The following is a 12,442-nucleotide window of genomic DNA, read 5'->3' as shown; positions in this document are numbered from 1 at the left end:
CCAAGTTATAGACTATGCATGTTTAAATGTGATGTGTTAATAAATCTGTAATGTCTTTCCCAGAACACCACTGAAGATTAGTGTCATACTTGTTCCTGTACAGAAATACTTGTACTTCATAATCTTTTCCTCCAAGCAGTACGTTCAGGATATGTTACTGGTTTCCATGCAGGTTTCGGCCTCCATGCTCAAGCAGTTTCCTAACAGTGGCTTGAATCCTGGTCTTTTCAATATGGGCCCCCAGCTTTCTCCACAACAGATTGCCATGCTGAGCCAGCTTCCACAGATTCCCCAGTTTCAATTAGTAAGTAGCTGTAATCTTGTGAGACAAGACAGTTTGCAAATTGTCTGCTGAAAGAGTTTTCTTTTTATGCTTATTCTAATTCTGTTTTGTTCTACTGATGTTATTTTGTACAAGTATTCCCTCTTTGCTCTATGGGGTAATAAAGTCCTGATAGAAGGCAGCAGATAAACCAAATAGGCCCATGTAATTATTGTGGATTACAGTGTGTTAGTAATGACTCCAAGCCACATTTTTCTACAGAAAGCAGTTGTTTGTTGATTTTTCATGAAGTTTTCTTCAGACTTATAGTCATAGTGATAGTAATAAAGCAGGTACGAGTAATTCTGTTGCACAGTGTTAAATTAGAAACTCTTTAAGATTTAAGTGAAGGATGTAGTATTCTTCTAATGCATTCATTGTCATTTTATTTGAGTGAGTGGAATGAGAAACAGTTTACCTAAGTTCTGAGCAAAGCGTTTGCTAGTGAATAGCTCCTGGCAATTATATTTCACTTGATGAGCTCAATATTTTCACTCTTCCCATCCCCCCGATCTTGTAGGCTTGTCAGCTCCTCCTGCAGCAGCAGCAGCAGCAACAGCTGTTACAGAGCCAGAGAAAGTTATCTCAAGCTGTGCGACAACAGCAGGAGCAACAGGTGTGTGGCACTGCTTTTGTCAATCATATGAAGTATGAAGTTTGCTGGGGAAATGCAGTCTGCAGTAAGAGATGGTGCTGGCTTCAGTAACATCATCTGCTCTCTTCACATTGCACTTTATGGAGAGCAGGGTCTTTTGTATCTCCTCTAATTCACTGTTTCTTCGTGTTTACTGGAATTTGCATTGCAGTATAGCATAGATGAAGCAGGTTTTTCTTTCATTTGCAGATTGCTCGTATGGTGAGTGCCCTCCAACAGCAGCAGCAGAGGCAGCCTGGCATGAAGCATTCGCCATCCCACCCTGTTGGGCCTAAGCCACATTTAGACAGCATGGTACCAAATCCTTTGAATGTGGGTCTCTCAGATTTACAGACCAAAGGGCAGATACCTGGATACGGTTCAGGTGGTAAGTACTTTGTGGAAGTAGGTTTGGTGCATTGCCTGTAGCTTCCCTATTATTAATATGGTAAATGTGTTAGTCACTTATGTCTGGGTCGAGAAATGAGTAATTTATGTAAAAGCATTAGAGCAGAGGTTATGACAAGTGTCAACTTTGAATCAAATTGCATTATTTTTCATTGCATGGGAAGAAGACAAACCTAAGAAGAAAGAATATCATAGCATACTGACATAACACACTTATTTGGAAGATGCCCCTTGAACATAACTTTTGCTGTTGCTGATTTCTTTTTCCCATCTTTTTCTTATGATTGCAATGACTCCCCATTTAAAGATGGTCAAAATCAAAACAAGATGACAATTGAGTTTTATTTCGTTTGTTTGTTTCACAGGCTTTGGCTCAAGTGGCATGGATTATGGCATGGTGGGAGGGAAGGAGGCTGGAACAGAATCCCGCTTTAAGCAGTGGACTATGATGGAAGGGCTGCCCTCTGTGGCTTCACAAGATGCCAATATGCACAAAAATGGTGAGAGGGGGAATTTTGGGAATACCCTTGTAGGATCATCTTGCCAGAGGTGAAATAGTTTAGATGAAACTGTCTTGCCTCACCAGTATGCATTTTAAATATTTTTGTGTTAATATATCATACTCCTGAAGATCCCAACCTTTCCTGAGTGTAAATGTATGTTTTTAATGCTGCAGGTGCAATAGTGCCCCCTGGAAAGGCTCGCGGAGGATCGCCCTACAACCAGTTTGACATAATCCAGGGCGACCCGCTCAGCAGCCATACAGGCCCTGCTGGTGATAGTTGGTTACCTGCCAAATCTCCACCAACAAACAAAATTGGAAGTAAATCCAGCAATGCCAGCTGGCCTCCAGGTATTACATAAGGGCAGGGGTTGTGTCATTGCTTTAGGATAGATGTGCTGGACCTTTCCTCATCATACTTACTTAAATAACAATTGCAAAGAAAACACTTGGGTGGCTTGGCCTATCTTGGTTTTGAAATTTCGCTCACATGAAAGTAGAACATAAATGCTGAATTTCCAGTAAAAAATGCTGGGCTAAATATGAACTAACTTCTGAATTGTCTTGAGTAGTCTTTGGTTTTTGTTAAGTGAACTCATATCTTCTTACATTTACAGAAAATTTAGTGAAAAGGTAGAATATACACCACCATCTCCCTTCTTTGTACAGATTCCTTATTTGTGCTGTGTTAGACTGATGCAGTGAAAAATTATTGATAGGGTGGAATCAGAAAGAAAAAGATGTGAAGTAGGGGTTTTTGTGATGGTGGGAACACCACACTGTTGTGGTTCACTTTTGTTCATGTCGCATAAAGGGTAGAAGAGTGTTGCAATGCTTCAGTTATGCTCAGGAATCTTGTGCCTTGGGTAGAAGTCTCTTGATTTTGGGGCAACATGCTGGTGCTCATTTAAGTTTTCTAGTTTCACTGGCAGAATTTTATGTTTCTGCTAGAAAACTCTCTAGGAAAAGTACATATATATTTGAATACACGCATAATTTTCTATATAAAACATTTGTTTAAACAGAGTGCTGTCCTTGAAGTTGCACAGATTAATCACCAATGCTGTTCAGCAAATAGTGGGTGCTGCGATTTTTCTCTTGTCTGGAAGACAATTGCAATCCAGGAAAACATTACTAACTGCAAACCCTCTACTATGTATCCTCTCAAGCACAAAAAAGTAAAAGTCCAGGTACATCTCTTGGGTAAAGCAGTAGCACAGACCTTGCATAAGAAAGTTAGGAATCTATGTGACAGATGTAACTGCAGGAAATCTAGAAAATGTAGTTGAAGATTATTGAGGGAAACCCTCAGTGTCTAACTCCAGCAAGAAAACATCTTCTGATGAGCTAACAGAGCTAAAGAATTAGTTACCTCAAAAACATCTGCACATCCACAAATTTTCATACTGCTCACTGCATTCCGTACAGGTATGTTTGTGTTACACTTCTGTCAGCCTGGTTGTTAAGTATGGAGCTTTTTGAACTGGAGTTGCTGTTCATAATGCCAGAAATGCAATCTTTTATCAGACTTCACTCTCAGACTCATTGTTGCTGAACTTGTTTCCTTAGTCACCATTCCACTGTATTATACTGAGAAACACAGTACTGCCTGGAATAGACACATGAGGATCAGCTCTGCCATGTTTCCAAGTTTTGGAGCAGCCACTGGCTTTGGCAAGGTTCTTGGTGCCAAAACTGTTACCGAAGTTAAAAGTTTGATGGCTACTCTTTGCCCCTTGTTGATACTGTAAAGCTTCCCTAGTGATATCTGATAGTCCCATTGTCAGTGATAAGTAAATTTTTTTGTTGCTGACTGCCTCACCACTGTGAGAGGATAAGTGAAGTTCACAAGTTTGGAACATAAAATTTCACTGAGATCCTCAGTACCATCCGTCATTTCTTGTGTGAGTAGCCCAAGACTATGATTGCAGCCCTCATGTAACAGATCCTGGGTTTTGGCAGGTGGCATTTATTCAGTTATTGCTATTCCACTCTAAAAAGATCCACAGGCTGCTGGGACAAGTTACTGTTCCATGACCATCAGCCACTTGAGCTGTCTCATAGTCTTAACTTGTGGGCTTCATTGACAAGGAAAACTGAAATCAAGATCTACCTTATCAATACAACACCCCTGATGAAGAATGAAGACCTAAAATGGCTTTACACTCTAGGTTTTTCTCTACAAGCTTGTAGATGAGGTCCTCTCGCAGTTCCTGGCATGGAGATAGAATTCTTCCTCCCAGTGCTGGAAAAAAAAGTTGTTAACAAAAATGAGTTTACAAGAGAAACCCTCTTGAAATAGGTGCATTTTTCCTTTGAATGAAAACAGTGGTCACTCGGCATTCATCCTGACTACACCTTTCGCATTTTCCTCCTAAATGCTATCTGCTGCAGAAATTCTGCCATTCAAGAGAGCAGTATTGTTCAGCACAAAGATAAATGAAGTGGTGCCCAATCAAACTGATATCACAGCTGGAGGTGAGAGCAAGTTTTGCTGCATTGGTGAGAGCTATGTCGTTTGGTTATGTTGCACAGACTTGCATACTTAGGTCATACTTAGACTGTAATTTTCCCATTCAAGATCAGTCATACTTCAGGCAAACTGGCCTGGATGTGTCTGTCATGGTTTTCACAATAATCCTACGTTTGAACTTTTTGAGAGGACCTTTCAAATCTCTGTGGAGAAATGCATTTCATGTCTTCTTTACTGCCTAGAAATAAAAGAGCATGTCTGTAAACAAGAATTGGTGAATGTGCATGATAATGACTATCTGCCCCAAAGGAGAGTTTGGAAATTTGTCATGCTGTAGTTCAAGGAAATGCTTTTCCAGACCAGGGTCTCATTGATAAGTGAATGTGTTCATAAACAATAATACCCTTGGATCCTTGGAGCCTTGTTTGTATATTCATTAACCTTCTGATTAGAGCTTTCTGTGCACTTAATTTTCAGTCTCAAATTCTCAGAATCTTTGCAAATAGAAGAGTTGGACATCCTTTTTTTTTTTTTCTCCAAACAAGTTCTAATTTCCAGGTTCTAACTTGTGTTCATGGATTCTTTATCTCAGAGCAGAGAAGATATTTTGAGTAGACCCAAGAGCTGTATTGCTTCTTCCTTAACAAAAGGGAGGTCCTGCTTGTCAGTGGATGGCAGTGTTTTGGTAGTAGCTGAGCAGAGTCCTTCCATGATGCAGTGCTGATTGCTCATGAAGTGTGGATACCTGGATTATTTTGTTGAGTTACTAAAGATGGGGAGATGTAACTGTTGTTTATAAAATCATTAAGGCAGGGAACAAGATAAATGCAGAATTGTAATTCCGTGACTCCTGCAATGCTAGAACCGTGGTACAAATGCTGAAATTAAGAGAATATAAATTTTAAATAGATGGGAGCATTTTTTTTCCATCAGGAGTGGTGAACTTTCAGGTTGTATTGCTTTCACAGCTTTTTGAGACAGATGATACTAGCCAGTTGAAACAGTGATTGGATAAAATTATGGAAAAACAATTTCACAAGCTGGTGCTAGCAGATAGAGGGTATTTCTGCCATCGAAGTTAGGACAACTCTGGGTACTGGGAGATTGTGAGGCTGGTAGTCCACAGATAGTGGCCAGGTTTGTGTTCTGTCCCTTAATGGTATTTCTCCTACTGCTGTTGGCCAAACACTGGACAAGATGGACCATAGTTCTGACCCAGTAGGGCATTTCTTTTGTCTTCTCTCAGATTCTCACGTGCATTATCAGTCTAATACTGCCCTTGCTGTGTCAATAATTTGAACCAGTAGTATCATATTTTCTTCTGTATTTGTCTGTGAAAGTCATAGTCTTGACTCTAGTTCTTCATTACAAAGGTGATTGGAATGAACCCTTCCATGCCAGATTCATCCTATGTTGCTTCATTCTAGAGAGTGCATCTTGGATCCTGATTTTAATAATGGATCTTTAATTGTATAATAATAATCTATTATTAATTATTTCAGAAATTTTGGTTGGGAATTCTATATCCTGGACTTGTATCAGCAAGGGATGAATCTGCCACTTTTGCACTCTTCTCAAACTTACACAAATTGTCCCATAATAGATGAAGCTTCTTTACTTGTTTTTGTGTTCGTCAGTTTTACTTTTGCACCACTGCTTCCAGAACTGACCACAGCACTTTATTCATTGAAGGAACCAAGTTACTGATTTTTCTTACAGTAATTGGAGTCTTTGTGTGTTCATATTTAATATAATTCATCCTCTTGTCTTAAAATTCTGGCATGCCTGGAGCTGTAGTTCAAACTAAAGCATGATAAGTATATCTCATCTTAGTGTGAAGCATGAAGAATGTCAATGAATATATACACATTACTTATACCACAAGGCATATCACCTTAGTATTGATAGGTAATGTATATAGTGTGTGTGTACATACAGTGTGATGTGTCAAATGTGTTTCCAAACTCCTAAGGTAGGTACACAAAGTATGTGTACTGATCTAATCTTACACATCTTATATGGAATTTGTTAAAACTGTTGAAACCTCATCTGAATGTAGCAAAGCAGAAGCGCTTAAAGGGATCCCGGATGCCCTTGTACCACTTTTTTGTAGTGTAGACTTGTATTCATATGAAACCAGAGCTAGTGCTTTGGGAGGAACTGTGAAATAGATTATGATTCTAACATGTAGTCTTTTTTTTGCCCCTAAGGAACAGTGTAGAAGACAGTTGTTTACCATCCTGAAATACCTTCAGCAGTTACTTCTAGTAAATAACATTTCCCTGATTGCACCTAATTCCTTTGTCTCTCCTGTCCCAGAGTTCCAACCAGGAGTGCCATGGAAAGGTATACAAAACATTGACCCTGAGTCTGACCCCTATGTGACCCCTGGAAGTGTGCTGGGGGGGACAGCCACATCTCCCATTGTAGATACTGACCACCAACTTCTGCGGGACAACACCACAGGTAAAACAGTGAACACCTGGTCTGTGATTGTCAAAGTCGCTCTGATACTTGGGATTGTTGCAGTGTTCCGCTCATCACTGGCAAACAGTCTGTTGCATTTTTCTGAGAAGGAAGCTGTGTGCCTTTGCACTGTGGCTGGGAGCACCTGAAAGCTTGGCATTGGTACAGTCATAGCTGTCTTGAGGTTCAGTGGTGTTACAGAAACTCTGTGAACTTGGGCTCCTCTTTCTCTCTCCTTTCCTCTTTGATAGGGTCTAATTCTTCCCTCAACACCTCGCTGCCTTCACCTGGTGCCTGGCCCTACAGTGCCTCTGACAATTCCTTCACCAACGTTCATAGCACTTCAGGTATGCAGGCTTTGAAACTTACCCAGATAAAGCATTTTTCATTTAGCACTAGTTCATTGTTGTTCCATGTGGAGTGTTTAGTCCATCATGTGGGAGAATTTGCTGTCTGCCTTTTTTAAGAAACTGGTTTAGGCAGAGCTCGCAAATATTCATGACCAATAGTGGAGTTTCGGGGAGCGCTTTTATTTTTCTTTTTTATTGCATTTCTTTATAAAGAGTTCTTGAAATGTGTTAAGGATATCCACTATAGATCTTCTAATAAGCACCTGCCTACTAGTAATACTTTCTAGTAAAAAAATGCGCTATCAAGATTGTTTAGAAGTCCAACCATCACACAGCTAAGCAGCCTTCTTTATGCAGTTCTGCTGTGTCAACATTGTGTGGGGTTTGTGACTCTCAAGAAAGCTTTGATCTTGTAGGGAGGACATCTTTAGGAGGCAACATTAGCTTAGTAGACCAAGAATGGTGAATACTCCTTTCAGTGCTCTGCAGGTTTTTTTTTTTTACATGAAGAAGGTTCAGTTTTATTAAAGGTCAGTAGTGCCAAAACTTTTAAGAAATTCTCAGATGAAATGTAGTGTGGACATAAAAGTTGCAGTTCATCTAATTAGTGATGTAACATACTGCAATCAGCTACATTATCATAAATGATCCTGGTATATTACTTTTTTTTAATCAGCATATATAAAATAAGCAAATACTAATTTACAGATAGCATGGGATTTTTTTGGTATGATAAATTAACTATTATATGGTCCTGTGTTTTGTGCTTGTCTCCAATATAAATGCAGTCAAAAGACTTAGTGTGATAGGGCAGGTACTTAATCTCACAAGTTTCTCTAATACATACAATTTCTTTAATCTTCTAGCAAAATTCAGTGATTACAAATCAACATGGTCCCCAGATCCCATAGGACACAATCCCACTCATCTCTCCAACAAGATGTGGAAAAACCATATTTCCTCAAGGAACACTACAGGGCTGCCCCGCCCACCTCCTGGCCTGACCAACCCCAAACCATCATCTCCATGGAACAGCACAGCACCCCGATCGGTCAGGGGCTGGGGGACACAGGACTCGAGGCTTGGCTCTGGTGAGAACAAATCAACTGGTAGCACCACTGATCAAACCTGAGCAGTGTATGTTTTACAGCACCAGTGGTGTGGAGGAAAGGAAGTTGCAGTTGTCTGGGAAAAGGAAAAAAGAGAGTTTCTTCTTGAAATGGAAATTTGCTGTCAGTAATTGGGGCGGTGGGGGGTGGAATCCCAGGTCCGGCTGCAGGGAATGAGTGAAGAAGGGCTGAGAGCTGCCAGAAGAGAATACCTGCTACATAGGGCCTTTCAAGACTAGATGCTTGCTGTGTGTGAGAAACTGCTTAAAGATAAACTCTAATAAAATTAATCTTGATGTAAATTGTGATCAAAGGTGTGGTTTTGCTTTCAGGACTGAAGATTAGACGTTCATGTTTTAACAGGGCTGGTAATGCTGACTTTTTTTGAAAGACTTGGCTGTAAAGAAAGATGGTTTTTCTTTGTATCAGATCTGTCTTGATTGCTCTGTCTTATAATTTGCAGCATCTACTTGGAGTGATGGTGGCTCAGTTCGTCCTAGCTACTGGCTGGTTCTTCACAATCTCACTCCACAGGTATTTTCTGTGGTTGTTTCTGGGGACTTGTTTTCTTTAGCAAGGACTGTGAATTCTTCAGTTGTTTCTTTTTGAATAAAATCTGACAAAATCAGATTTGTCAGCCTATGTAACGTATTTCTACTAAACTGAGCTGTAGTCTGACTGGTTTTCCTATTGTAATCTCTTCAGTTAATTTTAAGATGTTCAGGTTTTGTTATGTGACTGTTAAAACATTTCTTTACTTAAGAGTTATAAAAAATAATTGAACAGAAAGATTTTTCTTAGAAGTGAGAGTAAATTTCATTACTATAATGTGAAGTGGTTTATAGCTGTTCTTTGGGATGTTGTCAATAAGAAATTAGTGTAACTGCCAGTTTTCACTTCAGTGTTTCCATAGTGAAACCACAGAATTTTTCCAGTGTTCCTGCCAAAACCAGTCTAGTTAGGTTATTTCTGCAAGTATTCTCAAAGCTTGCTGCCATTCAGAACGAATTCTGTGGAGATCCTGGTTTCAGCATTCCAAATTAGTATTCAAGGCCTAGGAACAGCTTATATGATTATCAGCAGTACACTGAGATCTAGACAGAGAGTCCTCTGTTCAGCCAGATAATTTACCGTGTTTCTACAGTTTACAAAAAAGGGTTGATGTGGAAGGAAAAGCTGAGGTCTTCAGCAGATCACCCAAAATGGCGAGTCTTTTGTAAAAAAGACTGTTTACCTTGATGCGAAAGAAGTGGTGTGAGGAAAAAGCACAATTCTAAATCTGGCTTGTGTAAAATACTTCAGTGCTGCTTTAAGAATTATTTTATGGAAGAAGAATATATTTTGGAGGCATTTAAGTTAGTAGGAAAGAGAATCAGATCATAACTGTCTCATTTTGGATTCTCTCTTTATTGTGGATCAGTACAGTAGAGAGAGAAGTGTAAAGGTTCAGATGGATTCATAGATTTATAGAATGGTTAGGCTTGGAAAGAACAGTATGTTCAAGGTTCTCTGTTTTAACCTTGACCATATTTGTACTACCACACAACTTCCTTTTCCCTCATTTGAAGCTATATTATAAAATAGGGGGGAAAGAAGGAAGAAAGTAGCGCTTCCTTAAGTATTTGTACATACGGATCCCATTCATATGTCCCTGTGGCACACCAGGAATGGAATCTGTCTGTACAGAACACCTGGGAGAACAGCTGTTACTGGAGGTAAGTAACAAGCTGTTACTGCTGCAGAAGGAATGTAGGCAACAACTGCTGTGAAAACATTAGTTCAGATGGAATGAACATTGGTGGGTTTGGCAGCAAAATCACTGACTCTTTCTGTCACTGTTTCATAAACCATAAAGACAAGCACCAAAATAAATTTTCAAAAATTTCATTGTAGAGATATTTCCAGTTTTACAAAAACCTTTTAAATACTGGTTTATCTACATTCAACTGAAGTCAAAGAGCTGCAGACTAAGATATTCTGGTTCCTTTGGTAGGAATTCTGATGACTGAAGATGGTGAGAAGTACAAGTTGTATGTAATTACTGGAAAAGCTGTCAATGTTAAGGGTAGTGACAGTGTAAGAAACTCATTGAAAGAAGGAAAACTGGACTCAAGCTGTAAATGAACAGGAAAGATAATTTAGATTATTCCATACTAAAGCAAACTCCATGTAGCTGTGAGAAGTCAAGACATACCAGTTCCTGTTTGAAAATCAACTTCTGTCACCTTTGCTTACTTCCCACTGCTTTCATCTGTTTTTCTTTCTGAGAGCAGCATATCTTTCAATTACTGTGACAAAGTCAGGATTAAAGTATGTTTGGAGAAATAATTACAAACATCTGTTTCGTCCTGGCTGTTCTTCCTCAGATTGATGGGTCAACCTTGAGGACGATCTGCATGCAGCATGGCCCACTGCTGACATTCCATCTGAACCTGACCCAGGGCACCGCCCTCATCCGATACAACACCAAACAGGAGGCGGCCAAGGCCCAGACTGCACTGCACATGTAAGCAAGGTTTTGAGACAGAAATCTTTGGGGGTGTGGGATTAGTAGTGTGAGCCCCTAAACTCAGTGAAAATTTTTGAATTTTGCTAATATCCTGAATTCCAAGGGCTTTTAACCTGTTCTTCGTCTGTGGTGTTTTAAAGGCGGCAAATGTGCATTTACCTACGTGGTATAGGCACTTTTATTGCTCTTGGTGTTAATGTTCAGAACCTTAGTTTAAATTTATTAAGATTTTGTTCAGGCACGACTGAATGTTGGGGCAAGGGGGTTGGGGTGTTTTTGTTTTGTTTCTTCCCTGTATATAATGGAAGTTCTTTTGTTTTGAGTGCGTTACACTGTCAAAAACAGCTGAAGTTTTCCATGTCCGTTCCATTGTAGCAATGTAGTTGATACCTCCTTTGGTTTGGGCACCTATTAGTGTTATTCCCTTGCTTTCTGAATCCCTTGCCCTTACCTTTTGGCTCTATTTCTTTTTCTTATGTGTACCTTGCCCTGTAGGTGTGTGTTGGGAAACACTACCATCCTGGCTGAGTTTGCCACAGATGAAGAGGTTAGTCGCTTTTTGGCACAAGCTCAGCCCCCTACACCTGCAGCAACCCCGAGTGCACCCGCAGCGGGCTGGCAATCCCTGGAGACAGGACAGAACCAGACAGATCCAGTTGGACCTGCTTTGAATCTCTTTGGTGGGTCAACAGGGCTTGGGCAGTGGAGCAGTGGTGGCGGCGGCAGCAGTGGGGGTGATCTCACTGGCGCTTCATTGTGGGGGCCCCCAAACTATTCTTCAAGCTTGTGGGGGGTCCCAAGCGTAGAGGATCCACACCGAATGGGCAGCCCTGCTCCCTTACTACCTGGAGACCTTCTGGGAGGAGGGTCGGATTCAATCTGAACTTAGAACTTTCAACTCTGACCTCGTGACCTTTTTTGGAACAGCAGCAGCACTAACTTGACCTTTTTCGTTTTTTTCAACTTGCAATAAATACATTTATAAAAGGAAAAAAGAAAACGGAGAAAGAAAAAAAGGTGGGTCATTGACAGACTGTCTGAGCACATAGTTGCCTCCCTTATATAACTTCAGTTTTTTCGTTTGGAATATGAATCCAAAAAGAGAACATATCACTCTTGAAATACTTGAATCGTGAACGCCAACTTAGAAAGACAATGTGAAGCAAGTACACATACCATTTAAATTTAAACAGAAAAAATTAAAAAAATTAGTTTCTAGTTTTTCACTTTTTCATGTTATACGGAAGTTGTTGCTAAGAAACATATATACTGAAAAAATAGCTTTTTAACTTTGTTTGCACTGGGTGTGTTTCCGTCCTTAGGTCTACCATGTTGGGTTGGGGTTGGGGAGGGGTTTAAAAGAATAAGGGTGGGGAGGGAAAGACTTGACGGAGCCTCACTTTAAAAACAAAAAAAAACCAAAAAAACCTAGAAAAAAAAATTAAAAATTAAAAACCCACAAAAAAAAACAAAACAGAAAAAACAAACAAAACAAAAAAACCAACACTTTGTGATTGGCTGGTTGATAAGTACCAGTGTGTTCTGGCACATGTAACTGCCCACGTGTGCTTGTTTCTGTGTGAGTGCGTGTGCACATGTTTGTGTGTGTGCATTTTTTTCTCTTATATATATAATCTTGAAACGCTGCATTGCTGATGGTCTACGGGTT

The 12,442-nt window shown here is 39.9% G+C and overlaps 1 protein-coding gene across 15 annotated transcripts in view; it reads left to right on the top strand.

The window, feature by feature from the left end:
* Positions 1 to 12,002, top strand: part of TNRC6B (trinucleotide repeat containing adaptor 6B) — a 118,169-nt gene extending 106,167 nt beyond the window's left edge. For 12 of the 15 annotated variants that reach the window (XM_053977145.1, XM_053977144.1, XM_053977143.1 and 9 more), the window contains 12 exons: positions 173 to 304; positions 843 to 938; positions 1,167 to 1,344; positions 1,730 to 1,864; positions 2,041 to 2,217; positions 4,261 to 4,344; positions 6,659 to 6,805; positions 7,057 to 7,152; positions 8,022 to 8,246; positions 8,728 to 8,798; positions 10,631 to 10,770; positions 11,269 to 12,002. In XM_053977145.1, the coding sequence (XP_053833120.1) occupies positions 173 to 304; positions 843 to 938; positions 1,167 to 1,344; positions 1,730 to 1,864; positions 2,041 to 2,217; positions 4,261 to 4,344; positions 6,659 to 6,805; positions 7,057 to 7,152; positions 8,022 to 8,246; positions 8,728 to 8,798; positions 10,631 to 10,770; positions 11,269 to 11,656 (1,869 nt within the window). In that variant the 3' untranslated portion in view covers positions 11,657 to 12,002. Of the gene's footprint in view, positions 1 to 172; positions 305 to 842; positions 939 to 1,166; positions 1,345 to 1,729; positions 1,865 to 2,040; positions 2,218 to 2,891; positions 3,872 to 4,260; positions 4,345 to 6,658; positions 6,806 to 7,056; positions 7,153 to 8,021; positions 8,247 to 8,727; positions 8,799 to 10,630; positions 10,771 to 11,268 lie in introns of those variants that run through there. The other 3 variants (XM_053977158.1, XM_053977146.1, XM_053977157.1) reach the window with 2 other exon arrangements.
* Positions 12,003 to 12,442: the final 440 nt, after the last annotated feature.

This window comes from Vidua macroura, chromosome 5, assembly GCF_024509145.1.
Source record: "Vidua macroura isolate BioBank_ID:100142 chromosome 5, ASM2450914v1, whole genome shotgun sequence".
In the NCBI taxonomy this organism is placed as follows: domain Eukaryota; kingdom Metazoa; phylum Chordata; class Aves; order Passeriformes; family Viduidae; genus Vidua; species Vidua macroura.
The sequence above is the reverse complement of the archived record's forward strand: the minus strand, read 5'-3'. Positions and strand labels throughout refer to the sequence as shown.